General features: G+C 38.6%; 1 protein-coding gene across 1 annotated transcript in view; it reads left to right on the forward strand.

The window, feature by feature from the left end:
- Positions 1-368: 368 nt before the first annotated feature.
- LOC122970732 (AT-rich interactive domain-containing protein 5B-like) overlaps positions 369-17,289 on the forward strand; it is a 52,612-nt gene continuing 35,691 nt past the window's right edge. Inside the window, exons 1-3 of the mRNA XM_044336906.1 lie at positions 369-887; positions 1,136-1,390; positions 10,497-10,725. Coding sequence (XP_044192841.1) covers positions 867-887; positions 1,136-1,390; positions 10,497-10,725 — 505 coding nt within the window. The 5' untranslated portion in view covers positions 369-866. The remainder of the gene's footprint in view (positions 888-1,135; positions 1,391-10,496; positions 10,726-17,289) is intronic.

A 17,289-nucleotide genomic window follows, 5' to 3' on the forward strand; every position in this document is an offset into this window, starting at 1 on the left:
GTATTTCAGTTCAAGTTAACAGTGTACCACAACTTCCCATAACACCCACATCACATATCACACAGGCAATGTACAAACTTTATTGACAGACAGTTTGTCCTTCTGTACTGTTGATCTTTATTTCTGTGTTTGTTTGTTTACATGTTTTCCATTCTCAAGCAACACATGATTACTAGAAATTTATTTCTGAAAACTACCGCGAATTTCCGGTGTTTCTATTACCTGCTGCACCTAGGTCTCTCTCTCTCTCTCTCTCTCTCTCTCTCTCTCTCACTCTCTCTCTCTCTCTCTCTCTCTCTCTCTCTCTCTCTCTCTCACTCTCTCTCTCTCTCTCTCACACACACACACACACATACACACACACACACACACACACACACACGTCCTCGCTACAGGTCCTAGCAAATCCATAGAGTGATAATAACACAAAGGGTGAAGTTAAGCCCTAACTTGTTAACAATAAAATATTTAAACTCTTACAATATTCGTAGAAAAAGTCACTTCACCTCCTGCATGACGGTATGCTGCGATCGTACTACTTTTTTATATTTTTAAGGGTTGACATTATATAAGGAGCTGAGGGTGGCGGGGCGCACTGCGACGTTTTCGGCATTTTAAAATGATTTCACCGGCTGAAAATCCTCAAATAAAATGAGTCAGTGTAAACGGAACGGCAGGGGAAAATATTGGGCGTCATTTTTGTACATTTTAGCGGCGGTGTGTGAGAGCTGTTTCCTCTTCATATTGACGACGGGCTGTTTCCTCTCTGCTCTCATTACGCAGCCTTCCAGGACCGCCGTGCTAACCCTTCAAGCCCACAAGTTTGGAGAAATATGTTGTAAGTTTAATCGGTTTGCAGAGACGAGATGGAGCCCGATTCACTGGCGGTAGGCTCATTTTATCATGACTTTTTAATAATTTATTACGACTGGTCATTGGGCTTTACAGGCGGGTTGTATGTATATAGTGCATTGTCGTTATAGGGAAATTCCTGAATAATTTCTGATGATGCTCATGAAGTGAAAGTTTATTGGGACTGAACAAACTATATCTGGCGTTATGCTTTTTGAACCGTTGGTGTTGATCTTGCTCTCAGTCCTTCTAAAATAACACTGTGTGGCTGTTTTTTCCGCAGTGGGTAGGTTCACCTTGCGGTTTGCACGGACCATATACATTCTACAAGGCTTTTCGGTTTAACCTTGACGGTAAACGGAGGCTTCTGTCGTTGGGAGACTTCTTCTTGGTGCGCTGTCAGCCGGGAGAGCCGCTCTGCATCGCCGAACTGCAGCTGCTCTGGGAGGAGAGGACCAAACTCCAACTCCTGTCCAGCTCCAAACTTTATTTTCTACCAGAGGACACCCCGCAGGGGCGGAGTGCCAGTCACGGCGAGGTGATTAAACCCACAACTTTCTCTTTCCTATATTATGTTAAGACTGTCTCTTAACTTGTTGGATCAATAAGGATCTTTTAAATAACATTAGTCGACATTTGCTGGAAGCTATTTTATCAAGGCACCGCAAGCAAAGCCAGTGTTTTAAACTGCAATTTCACTTTGCCTTTGTGAAGATATACACACAATGCCATGAGACGTCTATGAAGTAGTAAAGCCTCTAAATCTGCCACACATTAAGTCCACCAGGCAGAGCTGATTTGAGTGAAATATTTACTTTTATGACGCATTTTTACCAGAAACACCGAAGATGGTGAACAACCCCATCTTACGGAAACTATTTATATTCTACATACCAAATATAGGAAAGACTAAATTCATAAGAAGTTAATCTTGGGTGAAGTTCTACACAAGTATTCCGTGGGCCCCTTTTTAGTTTAGCTGGTAAACATTGCCTTAAAATGTGAGAACTGGTCTGGACCACTTATTGTATATTATCCTAATATACAAAGTCCTGAAATATCAGAATTTTGAACTGAGTTTTGTCTGTTTATGAACTTAATATTACTACTACTAACACATCTTTTATGTCAGACATTTGAACTAAGTTTTGTCTTTTTTATAGCCCGTATATAAAATATTGTGCAAGTTGTTTGTGACACATTCTAACATTTGAAAGTGAGTAGGTGGGTCTCTTTGAGTCATCTTCTGCTCCCAACATTCATGTTCTGTTGCCAAAGAGAGATTTAAGAATTAACAATTGAAAAGAAAAATGATTGCAGGACATTCATTTAGTTAATGCTTCTTCAAGCTAAGTAGAGCATAGTCAGGATTCTTTTACATATTGAGAGTCCAAATCATCTCAGCAGAACCCCACCTACCTAAAAAATTATAGCTACCCACCAACCTAGTGTAAAATGTTCCAAAAACGTGAAGAAATGAGAAAATGTCACATTTTCCTTGTTAACTTAACAGTTGAACTCTATTTTCTGTGAATTGTATCAAACAGAATGTTGTTTCAAAGCCTTCTCTATACTGCCAGCTACAGTATGTAACTCTGGTGGAGAATTAAAAGTCCTTCTTGTTTTGATAAAAAGGCCTTGAAGCTTGTTGAAAAGTGTTGTGTAGACTGTGGTTTTTGCCAAACTGCTTTGAGGGGAAACTGACTCACATATTAGAGATTTTGTGATTCATATCACATGGAGCAATCTGTTCCGCTTTCTAACTGTTGTGACACAACAAGCTGATAAAATAAGCTGCATATTTCCATTTAATCTAAACCAGTGTGACTACACAACAAACTGATGTGAACCAGGCCTCCATGTGTGGTCCAATTAAGTACACACTAAAAATCAGTACAGTCATTTCTTGGTATTATTTTATCATTTTAGTTTTGATATCAGTTGAGGTAAATGAAACATATCTTTTTTTTCCACACTGATTTTGCTGATTGTGTCTGTTCATGTTTTACTGGCACAGTTCAGTGAGTGAAGAAATTACATGTAACTATAAATCTGACGCCCTCTTCATTTTTTGGCTGTATGGTATGCATGATGAATATCTATGGGGCTGTGTGTTTTTGTGTTTGGGTTGAGGGAGTGCAGGAAACACAAAGTGACAGGTGAAGTAGGCAGGTTAGAGCTTGGAAATGTGTTTTGAGGTTAAGACAGAATATGAGCTGACACGTTTAGTCATCTGCTTTCAAATGGAATAAGTGCTCTGCCAAACAAAAGTGAGATAATAGCACACCACCAAATTACTTTCTCTTGTTTCAAGATATCATTGCATGCAAGTGTCATTGTACTGAACTCATGAAAAAAATAACACCAACATCAAGAGACTGACACTCAAAGGTCACACCATTCTTTATTAGAGGAATAACTTACACAATCACATTTGAAGATCAGTATTTGACTATGTTATTTGTTAAAGGGATATACTGTGTTTTGCCGTGCAGCATCCAAGTCTGTAGCCAATTAGAAATGTGCTAGTGTTTCGCTGCTCTCAATCTTTATCAACTGATTAATAATGGTTGTGCCTTAAAGGGAGCCACTGGCATTTCTGAAGGTTACTGTGTCACAGTGCTGCAGTGGCCAGATTCATTTCACAGAGTCAGTGACTGAACAAGGCTCTCTGTGCTATTAATATTAATATAAAGGCAATATTATGGAGTACTCAGCAAGGTAATTTTGTATTTAAAATGCATTGGCTGTAATGCAAAGTGTGATGGTTTTGGGCTGCAGCACTGCCTTACAAGGCGAGGGAGGGTGCAGGTGTAAAACTGAAACTACCTTAAAGATCTGGATTCAGTTAGTTTTTTGTAGTTACCACGTCTGTGACCTGAAAACCTATGACTGGTCACAGTCATGCTTCAAAGAAATGTGTCATTTTGAAACATATTGTGTCTCATATTCTTCCTTCAGACAGCACACATATATGTTATTCTCAGGGCTGAACAATGATCTAATTGTGATTTTCTGACCAATATTTCAAATTAAATTGTGTTGCAATAACAATTAGTTTCATTATGGGCGATTATTCTGCCCATTATTTTCCTGATTTAATTGAGAAATGGTGTGGCCATAAACCAACAGAAAACTGTGAAAAATGCCTTTCACAATTTCCTTGAGCTCAATTTGGCGCCATCAATTTTTTTGTTTTGTCTGACCAGCAGTCCAAAACCCAAAGATATTCAGTTTAATATAAAGACAGTGAATGACTGTTTGTCATTTTCGCATGAAAAATTATTTAAATAATGAATAAATTATCAAACTAATTGACTAATCATTGCAACTCCAGTCTACACAGAGGTCATTTGAAACATGATAAGCTTGTACCAAGCACAATCACAAATTGATCTTGTTTTTACATAAATAGAATCAGATATTTATTTCACTTTCTATTTTTTCAAACACCAAAGTCATACTGAGCTGTGTGTCTTCTTTGACAAAACCCTCTTTGGTTGAGCATAGATAGTACCAATGCCATATTTTGATTAAGTCAGATTATTCTGTGACCTGATTTTAAGGTTGAGGTCAGGTTAAGGATACTAATTGGGTAACAGAAGATGGTGTAACACCAGCATACAGAGCATATCAATAAATCTTCCCTCTACAGTTATCATAACCAGTGAAACAATTGTCTCCAACTATACCTTTCACTTTCACATCTTGTTAATTATATAATGTTATTAAAATCCCTTCAAATTAGAATATTTTTCAAATCACGTTTTCAATTCCAATCTGTGTAGGCTGGAGGATGTTTCAGATTACCTTATAGCTCTGCCGTAGCAACACTAATCATGGGTATTGTATCTGTATAGTGGAGTTTTAGCTCATTTGCCTGTTCAGAACTTTAACCAATCAAATAATGTATTTTCACCGCTTTGATAATGCCCACTGTATGTTAATCTTCCTCAGAATGCACAGTCATAGACAACCATGATACACATGTGCCAGATTCCTTTGCCATTCAAGTAAGCAGAGTAGTTCATGAGAAAATAGCAATGAGGAAATAAAAATGCCATTACCAACTATGGCCTCAAATGTGACCACAGAGTTTGGTCAGCTCTTCTCTGACACAGGCTCAACAAAAATTGAACATATGTTTTATTGCAGGACTGTTCTGGTTGCATCTGGTTGTTTGGGTTGCATTACATTGTACCAGGGTTCTATTTTCCTGGTCACTGAGTGTATCACAGTTTGTCCCACACCTAATACTATATTTTTTTAAATAAGAACTACATAAAAGCCACACATATTTATTTTAAAAGTTTGACTTTAAGATTTAAAATAAGCATGCTTGTGCTCTTCAACTGAATTAAAAAAATAAGGAAATGTGTGCTGATAACAACAAATCTTTAACAGCATCAGAAAACATTGTTAACTTAGTTAGCTGTTGTCCCTGTCTTTAAAGCTTGAGTGCGGTACTTTTAAATATAAATTAACTTCTGTTGCATCCAAGCCCTTGCCAAAGTAGTTCACACAATGCTGATTAAGCCTATCACTGCCAGATAAATCTCTCTGTATTTCACAGTACATCAGAGTTTTGCAGAGAGCAATGACTGAATTTGAGACTGTCAACCAGGGCGGACTGTCAACCAGGGCGGACTGTCCTCAGTGCGCCCCAACTGGGGACTGGCTCATGTAAAATGCGTCAGGGGTCTGCAGCGATGACATTGACAGTGTTTATGTAATTAATTCACTGCCAGAAGGGTGAGACAAAACTTCTGCACTGTGAGTTTAAAGATCACTCACCGTCGCACTCTTTCTCTCTCTCTCTCTCTCTCTTTCCCTCTCTTTCTCAATCGCACACTCGCTTCACACACAACCTACGCACTGAGCTATCCCTCTAAGGAGCTATGGTACTGGTATAACATGTTTTAGTTCAAAAAACATCTTAAAAATGCTTTACAATACACTGGCGGAAACCCTGTACTAGGAGTGACCCTGTTCACATTACATTTGATGATTTGATCCATTGTTTATAGAAAAATGTTGATTAGTTGATTAGTGCAGCTTTAACCAGACAAATACTGTGTTTTTCATTGCTTTGAGAAAGCCTACTTTCTTGTGGTATTCCACAAGGCTCTATCCTAGGGCCCATGTTTTTCTATCTGCACACACATAAATCCCTAACAATGTAACATTAGTTAATATCTTTCACAATATCACACATGGTTACTATAAGGAAAACAGTTTTTTCACAGACCATGGAGTGTATAGACACCGGCTGTAAACTGACATTCTGTGTGTTTGTACATCCTCTTTGCGGCATTCAGAACCAAGGCAATGTATCAAGAATAATAATCAAATCTAATAATAAAGCACACAGGCTTCCTGTTTTGCACTAATCTATCAGTGCATTCCGTCTTAATCATGCAGATTGGCAATGATTTCTTCAGTGCAAGAACACTGATATAGAGTTATGAGACGGTATGTGCGCTGACTTGGTATCATGTCGTCGCTTGCTTAACAAAACACAGACATGCTCATCCAGCAACACTGTGAATTTCTTGGAAACCTTGACTCTGGGACATATTGTGTAATGAGCTAATGTGTGTCATCTTGTTCTGTTCTTGGTTACTGTAATTACATGAATCAGCTCATACTGAAACAAAAAAACTCCCCATTGTTCCACATTGTTTATTACTTTTGGCTTTTGGCAACATCAAAGGATCAGATTTCTGTTGGTCAAAGGCAAAAAAAAGAACTACCCTGAGACAAATGTTGGCATGAAATCTGTGATCTGTCGCTGGTTTAATTTCTGCTGCTGCACTGACCGTGAATATGCTGTTAGATTTGTTGAGTCATGATGGTTTGATTGGTTACTGCCAAGTGAGCTTATTCTTGTACATTGTAGTGGTACATCCCCAACATTTTCACATGGGGTTCTGCCTCATCGTCCACATGCATGCTGAAACATGGCTGTTTTGCTATTGATTTAGAGATATCTTGTTCAGCCTTTGTATTAACACATTTGGTATTACCACAGTCTACTGCCTTTCTAACTGTAAATCTCAAGCATCTGGAAAGGAGTTTGTTAAAAAAAACAACTTCTCATATCAAAATGACAAAATAGGTTGTTTGTCATTTCCTTCCAAATGAACTCATACAATTGTTATCTGATCTTCCCCCTCGATGGTTAATGTTTGGTTAGGTTTACACAACTAAAAGTACTTGGTTAAAGTCAGGGAAAGATTATGGTCATGGTTAAAAGTATATTGATTGATGGTGGCAAGGAGACAGGATACAAACTTAAGTTTTGCAGTACAAAAACAACATCATGTTACAATCACCAATGTTTTTGACGGGGGACAGTCATTGTTCATATGACCACATCAGGAAATTGTAATCAGATTAAGAGTTTGAACAAATAACTGACGCTGTAGCTTTTTTGGTCAGGAGTTGACAATATCTTATTATCAAGTGTCCTTGTAGCTGACTAACAAGACCTGCTTACAGAGACTGTCTTCCCAAGAAAAACCACAGCATCAGTAATTTTTTCAAATGCCCAACGAGAGACACGTTTAACTGACAAAGACCTCTGGCCGCCGTATGAATTATGACTGTTGTCTCTCAGAAACAAAGGTGGAGGTACAATAACATGATGTTTTTATACAGCCACAAAACTTCGTAGGGAGGAAGTCAGGGATGATGGATGGGTTGTTTCATTTAAATATATCCCTAAGCACTACAGTTAATTACAACTTGGCTTTTATGTTTGTTGCTCTCCATTGGTTTTATTTGTTATGATAATATTGTATTCAACAAACTAATTGCTGAGATCTCTGGAACTGGAGACATAGCTAAAAATATATGGTGGATGTTTACAGCAGACAGTTTGGGTGATAATTTTAGAGTTTGCCTTTGTTTTCTCCTCCAAATAAGTTTGCCTACCCTTGGGTGTACAATTGTCTAAATGCTCATGTTTGTTGTCATGTTTCGAGATCTCAGCAGTAACCACGGTAAGTACTGCTTGTTGTAATAAACCATAGTTTTAGTTTAATTTAGTAGTTCCTCTTTGAAACAAGCCAACAAAGGTTCCCCAACATTAACCAAGTAGGTTTTGAAGAAAACAGAAAAGGCTGATCAGAGATCAGAAAACTTATATAGAAGGCACTTCCAAACAATATATTCTGTTGTTTATTTTGGAGGACTTGGCCAATCTGAGTATCTACTGACAGGAAGTCAAAATGTGTCACATGTAGCAAGATGATGTAACTGCAGCAGGGACATCAATGCACTCAGCAAACTAGATTCTACACGTGCATTTGTCAGCAGTGTGCTGACAGACAGCTAGCTAACTATGTAGGAAAATGATGTTCACCTGACAGGTTAATAGTATCTCCAAATGGAGGAAACAGCAATCAAAGAGCACAACACCAGACCTGTGTGAATCACTGAGCAAATCAGAGATGTGGGCAATATCTCAGACGTCTGGAACCAGGCTAGACAATGTAAATGACAAATTAAAATCACCTTAAAGCTATTTTTGTGCATAATTGTGATTGATTGTAATCGTACTTTCCCTGTGTTTATGGGGTCATAGTTGACTCACTGAAACATTTTAGTGTTGGCTGTCTTCACAAAAAAAATGAGCACTTTAACTTTATTTCTATTTAAACTGTCCTGTGACTATGAGCCATCTGTCCATGTTCCCAGGAGGCTTCTCAGTTTTAACACCCAGGTGATGTCACCTCTGCTCACCTCTGCTCACTTTGGAGCTGAATAGAGAGAGGAGAGGAGGTGAAGCAGGTGAAGTCCCAGTGATTCACTTCCATTTAAAGCAGGCCTGGCCATGACAGCAGCAAAAAGCAGACTTGCATATATGACCACAAACAGCATTGACAACAGACCAAAGAAGAACAGACCAAGAAGAAGCAATACATATTTGTGTAGAATTTAATCAAAATGCCCTACACTGCTGACTTTAGTAGTGAATAATTCTACAATAAATGTGTAATAAATCAAAGTAACAAAAAAATATCCCACAGAACTAACTAAGTTCTACTTAGAGACTACTAATGGTAACTGTCTGTGTGTATAAGTTCACAAACACAAAGTCACTATCTAAATACCAACCAGGCTTTTTCCCTTGTTGTCTCGCTCTGATAATGAATCATGTATTTATTTGGTAAAGCAGTCCAGGCACTCAGAATGATCAAGGCCCTGAATGATAGTGATGCATCTTGCCCGGCAGGCAGACTAAACCAAATCAAACAAGGTCACTCAATATCAAGAATGTTCCATTAAAAATTAAAGCTGATTTGGTAATTTGGTCTGTCAGCATCCTTGAAGTAAAAGTGATGAGAGAGCAGTAAAAGGCAGCTTTCACATGCTGTGTGTGTGTATTTGTGTGTGTGTATGTGTGTGTGTCTAATTGTTCACTATTGTACTGTTGTCAACTATGCACTAGCTGCTTTTAGTCTAATTAAAATCACATTTAGGCTTCCCTTTGCAGCAAAAATAGTGACAACATGGTTTTCAAATATATTGTTAATAGTTCTTTATTATTAAAATGAAGAAAAGGGGTCTTTGGGGAAATATCAGAAATGCTTCTTTTTGTCTCAGCTGCTGGAGGGGCATGTAGGTGTCTGTGTTTGATTGACAGCAGCTGGCAGGCTGAGTGGTGGTGCTCAGAGAGACAAAGAAAACAAATTTGCACTGTAGCTACAAGTCATAGACAGACAGTGTGTTGCATGCATGTAACGGGTCTGAAGTAACATTTGCAGGTATGTTTACATGCTGTTTAATATGCTGCAGCTGAGCAGCTACTTAGCTAACTAGCCTGCTAACTGATGTTAGCGGTGCACTTTCCCCTGTTGAATGTTTGTTTGGTGACTCATTCAACAAGCTAAGCTGCAGAACAAGATTTATGTTCATTTTTGTAAGTTAGATAATAAGGAGACTTTAGCAGGAAAGCTAATGTTGGTTGTTGTTCAGAGTCTGTGGCTCTTGTGTTGTGTAGCAGGATGTTATCAGGCTCAGAGTGACCATCTGCCCTTCTTATGATATAATGCCACATTATTGCTTTATGCAAAGATTTGATTGGCTGAATTTAAATAAAGTCTCAAGAACTAACAGTATTCCATCAAAATTAATTCAAAACAAGGTGGCACCAACATGAAATCAAAAATATAGAGAATATAAATTTCTCCTTTTTGGTTTTTATTGTTTTTCTCAAGGGAGAACACAGGAAAAGTGGTTTAGAGAAGATATGCATGTTGAGGTAAACAAAAAAAAAGCCATTTAATTTCAACATTAAAGCTTCACAGACTGACACTTGAAGACAACTGTGCTACCTGCTAGCTATTTGTCTGAACCTGGCGTAAGGCGATCACCACCACTTTGTTGTTGTTGAAAAGCAAGAAAGCTGTCTGTTTTTCAATGTCAGCTATTAGCTACTGAGCTACTGTAGAGAAAATGCACTGGCACGTTTTAATTTATTTCACATTTATGACTGTGATCCAGCCATAAAATACTTGAAGCAAATGAAGACACATATTCATAATAATTAGAATTAACAGGCTATTGTCGGGAGTTCTATTACAGAAGTGATGTCTATCATATTCTACCACTGTAAAGTGTGTGTGTCTGTGCTGCAGGACGAGGTCATTGCAGTGTCTGAGAAGGTGATTGTTCGATTGGAGGACCTGGTCAAATGGACAGTATGGGACCCCCACGCCTGGAACAGAGGAATGAAGGTTTTACCCCTCAAGATCAGCACCGTTAACAGAGACAGAAGCAGGGAAGACTCCTCCCTCCGTTACCAGGACTCAACTCTCAGCTGTGGCCTTCACTTCAAAGATGTGTTAAAGGAGAAAGCCGCACTAGGTAAGAACTGACGTCTCATCCTTCTTTGTAGAGCTGTCTGTCATAGAAAATTATTCCAATGTTATTTCCACTGTAGGTGCTATCATTGTGTTGCCAGACTCCTGGTGAACTTTAGGAGAGGGAAGGGTGTGTTGCATAAGTCTTTGTTGTCTCACCCTCCGTCCATAGGCTGACCAAAATATTCAGTTGCCCTTGCACAGTTAAATGGAAGCTTATTGGTATTCTATTCCTGCATAGAGATGAGGTGGGACCGTCAATAATAGAGGCTTTGTGCTGTAAGCTGTTACATCAGACCGCTGCTGTGAAACTCAATCAATAGTCTCAGTGGGAGTCTGAAGACAGAAAATTCTCAGTGATTAGTTTCTATCATCGCTGCAAACTCATTGACTTTCTGCTAAAGTCTGTGTTTTCTTTGAAAAATATGGCACCCGCATGATTTTTGTAGATTTAAAGAGTCTGATCCTAACCCAAACCCTAACCACAAATGAGATGATCCCCTTCATTTTCGGACTATTTAACAGAGCAACCTTGTCCTGGTTACCTTGTCCAAAATGAGCTAACTTAAGCTTTTTTTTGGCCCAGTGACAGTCTCATTTTCTATGAGACACAAGCCATTCTTTTCTCAAGGGACTGTAGTTAACAGCGCATCAAAACACCCATGCCTATAGTTTGCAATGTAGATCACACACATCACTGGTGTGTTGACTTACATCAACTCTTCAGAAAAGCTGCAGCTTCATCATATCTGCTCCTCGGATTGACACATCTCAGCTACTCTACAGGCGATGTTAAGCAGCCGATGAAGTGGTGGGCTATAGTTGTTAATTCAATGTGTTATACACATTTAATTAACATTTCATATATTATGCTGCTCATCTCACATTCAGTTTATGAACATTAATTAGGCTGCCACTGAAAGTTGTCGTGTTTCTATATTTTCAGCCAACAAAAGGCGTCATTTTAGCCTGTAGTTACTTGAAAATATTGAAAGGTAACCCTCATAAGATTCAATAAGGATTCAGATTTGATAAGTGTATTCAATACTGGATTGGAATGCTATTGGACCCCATGCCTAGACAGCAGAGGGAAGGAGTCAAACACACAGGCACAAAATATATGAAACCGCAGCTTTACGACAATGTTAATGCGTGTTAGATAAACACCAGCCATCTGTCAAGGCAACTCCACATGACGTGTGTGTTGTTCTTCACTATGAATATTCAGTTTCACTTAGTAGTAATAAAAGATACTACTGTGACCAGCTGTCTGCTGCTGGAGATGTGGTTAACTTTATGTCGGAGAACAAAAACACATGCTGATTGAAACCATTCCTCAGTTCAAAGGAGGATGACACTTGACTTAGTAAAAGAATATAAATACCAAACGCACTTGTGCAATGGCTTTGTAAGGAATGTTCAAATTAAACTTGTATTACAGTAAATCATGTATTCGGTCTGTTACTGATGAGGACAGTATTTTGTGTCCATAAAATGAAGTGGAACTGAGTCAGGAGCAGGGGAGAGCATGTAGCCCTGAGGGAAATTATGTTTTTTTAAAGAATGAAAGCGAAGATTTTTCTTCCCACTGATGGAAGCCAGTAAGAGCAGCACCAAGAGACAAACTGTATGTTGTGTGTATATAAATAAGAAATGGTCACAAAGAAAGTGAAAGAACATGTTAAAAAATGTACTGAAAGATGTAATCTATCCATCAAGCACAAGCCAGCCTGATACATACTGGTGTGTGTGTGTGTGTGTGTGTGTGTGTATGATGTTTGGTCTTTGGATGTGCTTACCTCATGCATGTTGACGTTAGTTAGTGTGCAGGTTGGCACTGCTCCAGTACAAGTGCTGTCAGTCAGGATTATAGGAGTCATTTGTGTCGGACAGGTGTTTTGTTTCAACATGTAAAACAATTCGTCATCTACAGCAGCTTGACAAAAAAGCTGTTCTTAATGTGCCTGTGTTATGCAATTGTGTAGAGCTCCTTAAAAATGCCTTGAAAATGGTGCTCTTTGGTTAAGATAATGTCTGTTTTCTTTGTTATTTTTGTGTGTTTATTTTTACTGTATTGCATATAAGTACAGTTTTTAGGCACTACTTATCCTCAGTATTTCCACTGTATGCATCATCTCTTGATTGACAATGGTTGGTTCATTCACAACCATGAGGCTAGTAACATCAAGTCATTTTCATGCAAGTGTACAGTGTGGATATCACAACTTTACACTTTTCACTCAGCTGATTCACTCATGCCAACGCAGTTTACTGCCACAGCTCCCTCCACTTTCCCAACCTCCTGTTAATGTGTTAAAGTTTTTAGTATTGTTGATTTTGATTCTTTCAAAACTCCCTTAAACAGCAGAGCCTTTTTCTTTCAAATCTAACTGTGTAACCTTTTGCTGTCAATGGTCAATTCCTGGTGTGTCACAATTTTAAGTCTGTCTTAAACAACAGTCAGGAGCCCAAATGAACATTGAAATAGAGTTTTCTTGCCATAATCATTCTTCCTATTCGTACTGACCATTAGAGGATCCCTTCATAATGCACTTACAATGGAAGTGATGGGGGACAAAATCAAGCTTCAGCCATCCAAATGAGTCAAATCAAGTAGATATCTTTCAGTGTTACAGTCTTTTTTAAAAGAATTTTTTAATTGCAGGTTACTCAATTGGATACATTGAATGTACAATTATAATCATTTGGCAGATTTTACACACATCTATGGGCGAGGTAGCAAAAGAAGAAAAAATGGGTATAAAACAAATAAATGAAGATGTATACAGCTACCACCGTTACAGTATTAATGTAGTCAGTCATTAATCCCACACCTTCAACCTCTCTCAGACCCTTTAAGTGTCTCAACACTGGTCACCATGCCTTATCAAACACTCTCCTCCTTCCTGCAATCTTGAATCTAAGCTTCTCCAGATGGAGGATCTTACCCAGCTCTCTCAGCCACATCTCAAGTGAAGGCACAGCATCAGACTTCCATAATCACAAAACCAGTGTTTTTGGCCAATACAGTGCCCAAATACACAAGCCATTTGTCACTGCTGTCAGAGCTGTGTCACTCGTAGACACACAGACGCCACAAGGAGATCTGGCTCTTATTGCCTGTCAAATGTTTTTGAGTAAAAATCAAAAGCAGAAGTCAAGAATAAGTGGAGGTTGGGGCTGTCCAGAATTGGTGTAAGGGTGCCAGGGTGATTCTTACTTTTGTTACACAATGCTGATACACTGGTAGACATCTTGTTTACTCTGACTTTTGAGTAGTCCAACCTATGTAATACTTAAAATTGCATCAGATTATGTCTAGCATTTACCGAGCATCGGTGTATATTCATTAATTCATGTGTTATGTCTGCAAATGTAGATATACAAGACTTTATAAAGTTCCAGATCCGTAGAGATGGCTGGGAGATCATATTTGTTCCTTAACTGCTTGAAGGACATAAAGTGCCCCCTGGAACAGATCCTTCAAACACACCACTCCTTTCTATCTCCACCGACCAAACACGGAATCCATGCTGGATGGTTCAAAGGTGTGGTTGTCATATATTGGGCTGTCTGTGTAGATATTTCGGGCTTTCATATATGTTTTAATCTGTTTCCATATTTTCAAAGAGCTGTATATGAGAAAGTTCCCTCCATATAAAGATTTGTTTGTCTTAACAGGGCTGTTCAGAAGGGGTGGGAGAGAGGTTCCATGACAGACTGCTCACTCTATGGAAAGCCGGGGTGTCCTCCTCAGTGCCCTCAGTGAAATTACTTCTCCAGAAAGCCAGAGTGTTTTAATGTGCAGCCCAGAAGTAATATCTAAAAATTAGGAGACCGAGGCCTCCCTCATTTTTAGTTTTACACTGATGCTTCTTGCTTATACGTAGTGCTTTATACTGCCAGGTAAAGGGGGTTATAATAGAGTCTAATTTCTTAAAATAGCTTTGTGGTATGCATGCAAGGCCCCCAGGAAGATTAGCGATCATTAAATTGGCAGCTAATGGGGGTCCTAATAAAACAATGAACAATAAAACAATTAACAATGACAGGATTGACTGAAAGAGATATACAAATCATGGGAGAGCCACCATCTTAATAGTGTTTACTCTCCCAACCAGTGACAGTGGAAGAGTTTTCCAGATCCCACTGGATTATTTTTAGTTTCCACTTCGACTCAAGTAACAGCTATAGCCTACCAGATTTTCTGGTCACGGTTACCTGTAAAGTAAACCTGTCCTTGGTAATCTTAAACAGCGCAGAGTTCAGTGTGGAGATATTCTGGTTCAAGCACGCTGGTATTAATTTGCTTTTATCCCAGTTGATTTGAAACTGTGAGAAGGGGCCAAAGTGGATAAACAACTCCATAATTGAGGGTAAGAACTCCTGTGGGTTAGACTCATAAAACAAAGCATTGTCCGCATTGATGACAAGTGATGCTTTTGCCCTTTAATGGAGACAGGTGATATTCTGGGATGTTATTGTATACTTCTGGCTAAAGTTTTTGAGGCAGTTGGCCATATAATGCAATTGTTTAAACATTTGCAACAGTAGTGGAGATAGTAAATCCGTCAGGGCCAGGTGCTTTATTATTCAGGAATTATTTCATTGCTTACATTATCTCTTCAGTAGAGATGTCTTTGTCTGCTTCACTGTTAAGATTAGGCAAAGATATGACTTAGTTGCATCAGTGTCGTGATTACCATTTAACTTATACAATTTTGAATAGAATTCCATAAAACATGCATTTATTTCTTTAGGGTCAGCAAAGACAGTGCCTGTGTCTGATTTTATTCTCAGTGGGGCTTGTGCCTGTCTCAGCTTTCATGCCAACAATTTCTTAGGTTTGTCTCCTATTTCAAATCGCATCTGCTTAATTCTGTTCATCTGCTTTTGAACCTGAGCAGATGGAATTGTACTGTACTCATCTCTTTGGGAGACTATAGAATTCAATGTGTCGGGATCTGCTGAGACTTTGTATGAATGTTCTAGCTGACACAGAGATTCATCCAACTCCATTAACCTCTTTTCTCTTTTTTTTCTCCTACCTGCTACATAGGATATGATGCTGCCTCTAAGCACTGCTTTGATGGATTCCCACAACACTGAATTATTCACATTTCCTTTATCACTTCTAGCTGTAATGTCAGGCAGCCTGACCGACATATATTTCAAAAAACTTTTCTCTTTTAAAATTGTTATCAAATCTCCAGGTGTGTTCGCCTTTACGATATAACGAAATAACGAATAACGAAATAACGATATCACACCCGCTGATCTGTATTCACCTTCACTCAGCCCTTTTGCACATTGTGCTGCTGCACATACATGAACCAAAAAAGCAGACGTGCATGGAGACGCCCACACAATCCATGAGCATAAGACCTACCACGCTGCACTTGGTATTTATTATTCAAATTTCAACTGAGGGTGCAAAATATTGAATTTAGGGTGCAATACATGCTTTTGCACCCCAGTAGAATGGGAAATGGTCAATGAGGAGGAAATTTACAGACATTTACTATAAAATAAAGCAAGATGTCATTGTTTAGGATAGCTGATTTATCAAAAAAAGAAGTCATTGTCTGATTTCACCTTTAGATTTCACATATCACATATGTTACTGACATGTAACCTAATCTATATAGCTAATGCTGCAGTAAGTGGACAGGTTAGGCTATAATATTACTACCATTCCAACACACTGCCAGTGCACTAGTATGGCAATCTGGTTGCCATGGTAATGGATTACGTCCGACTGTTAACTACATCCCCATTCTCTGTTTGAGAAAGAACATAAACCATTAAAACAGGTTGTAACACTGGAGTGGGGTTTTAAAAATTCAACATAAAGTTCTAATGTCATCAATAGAGGGCACATGTAATGAAATGTAATAAAATCACAAATTAATATCTCCTCAATAGATGATAGCATAGTTATCAAAGTTACACCATTCTTTATGTATTTCTATGTCAAACAACATTACTTGATTTATGTAATGATTAGACATTTAATACTCACAAATTCAGATTTGGCTCAGATTTGCAGTGAGACTCAATACATTTCCTCCAGGAATGTGAGAGTTTTATAACTCTGGTCTGGGGAGATAAGAAAAGGGGTTTTCTGTCCATGTTTGCGTGGAATTGTCCGGTTCATATGACCCCAAAGGTCATTTATGCTTTTAGTTCAGGCCATAATTTAGTTGGTCAGAATTGGTCAGAAATGGTCTCTCGGGAGGTCTGTTCAATCTCCATTTTGTCACAATGTTTATCTTTGGTCAGTGTCATACTGTCCGACCCTCACTTGGCAAAGAGGTCAGTGTGGGTCTTGGGTGAGGAAATGCCCCATGTCTCTGTGGAATTCACTCACCTGCTCACTCTGAATCAAAGAAAGATTGTTTTATCCCATGGAATTAAAGAGGGCGATGTGTCCAACACCACTGAACAAATACAGAATCAGGAGGTAGCTGCTGTCTCGTTACAGAGGTTCAACACATAACTTTAACGTTTTTGATAAGGATCCCTCAAACTAAGGGAAGCACTGATCAAACTTTTTTCTCTCCTGATA

This window comes from Thunnus albacares, chromosome 20 (assembly GCF_914725855.1).
Source record: "Thunnus albacares chromosome 20, fThuAlb1.1, whole genome shotgun sequence".
NCBI lineage: Eukaryota > Metazoa > Chordata > Actinopteri > Scombriformes > Scombridae > Thunnus > Thunnus albacares.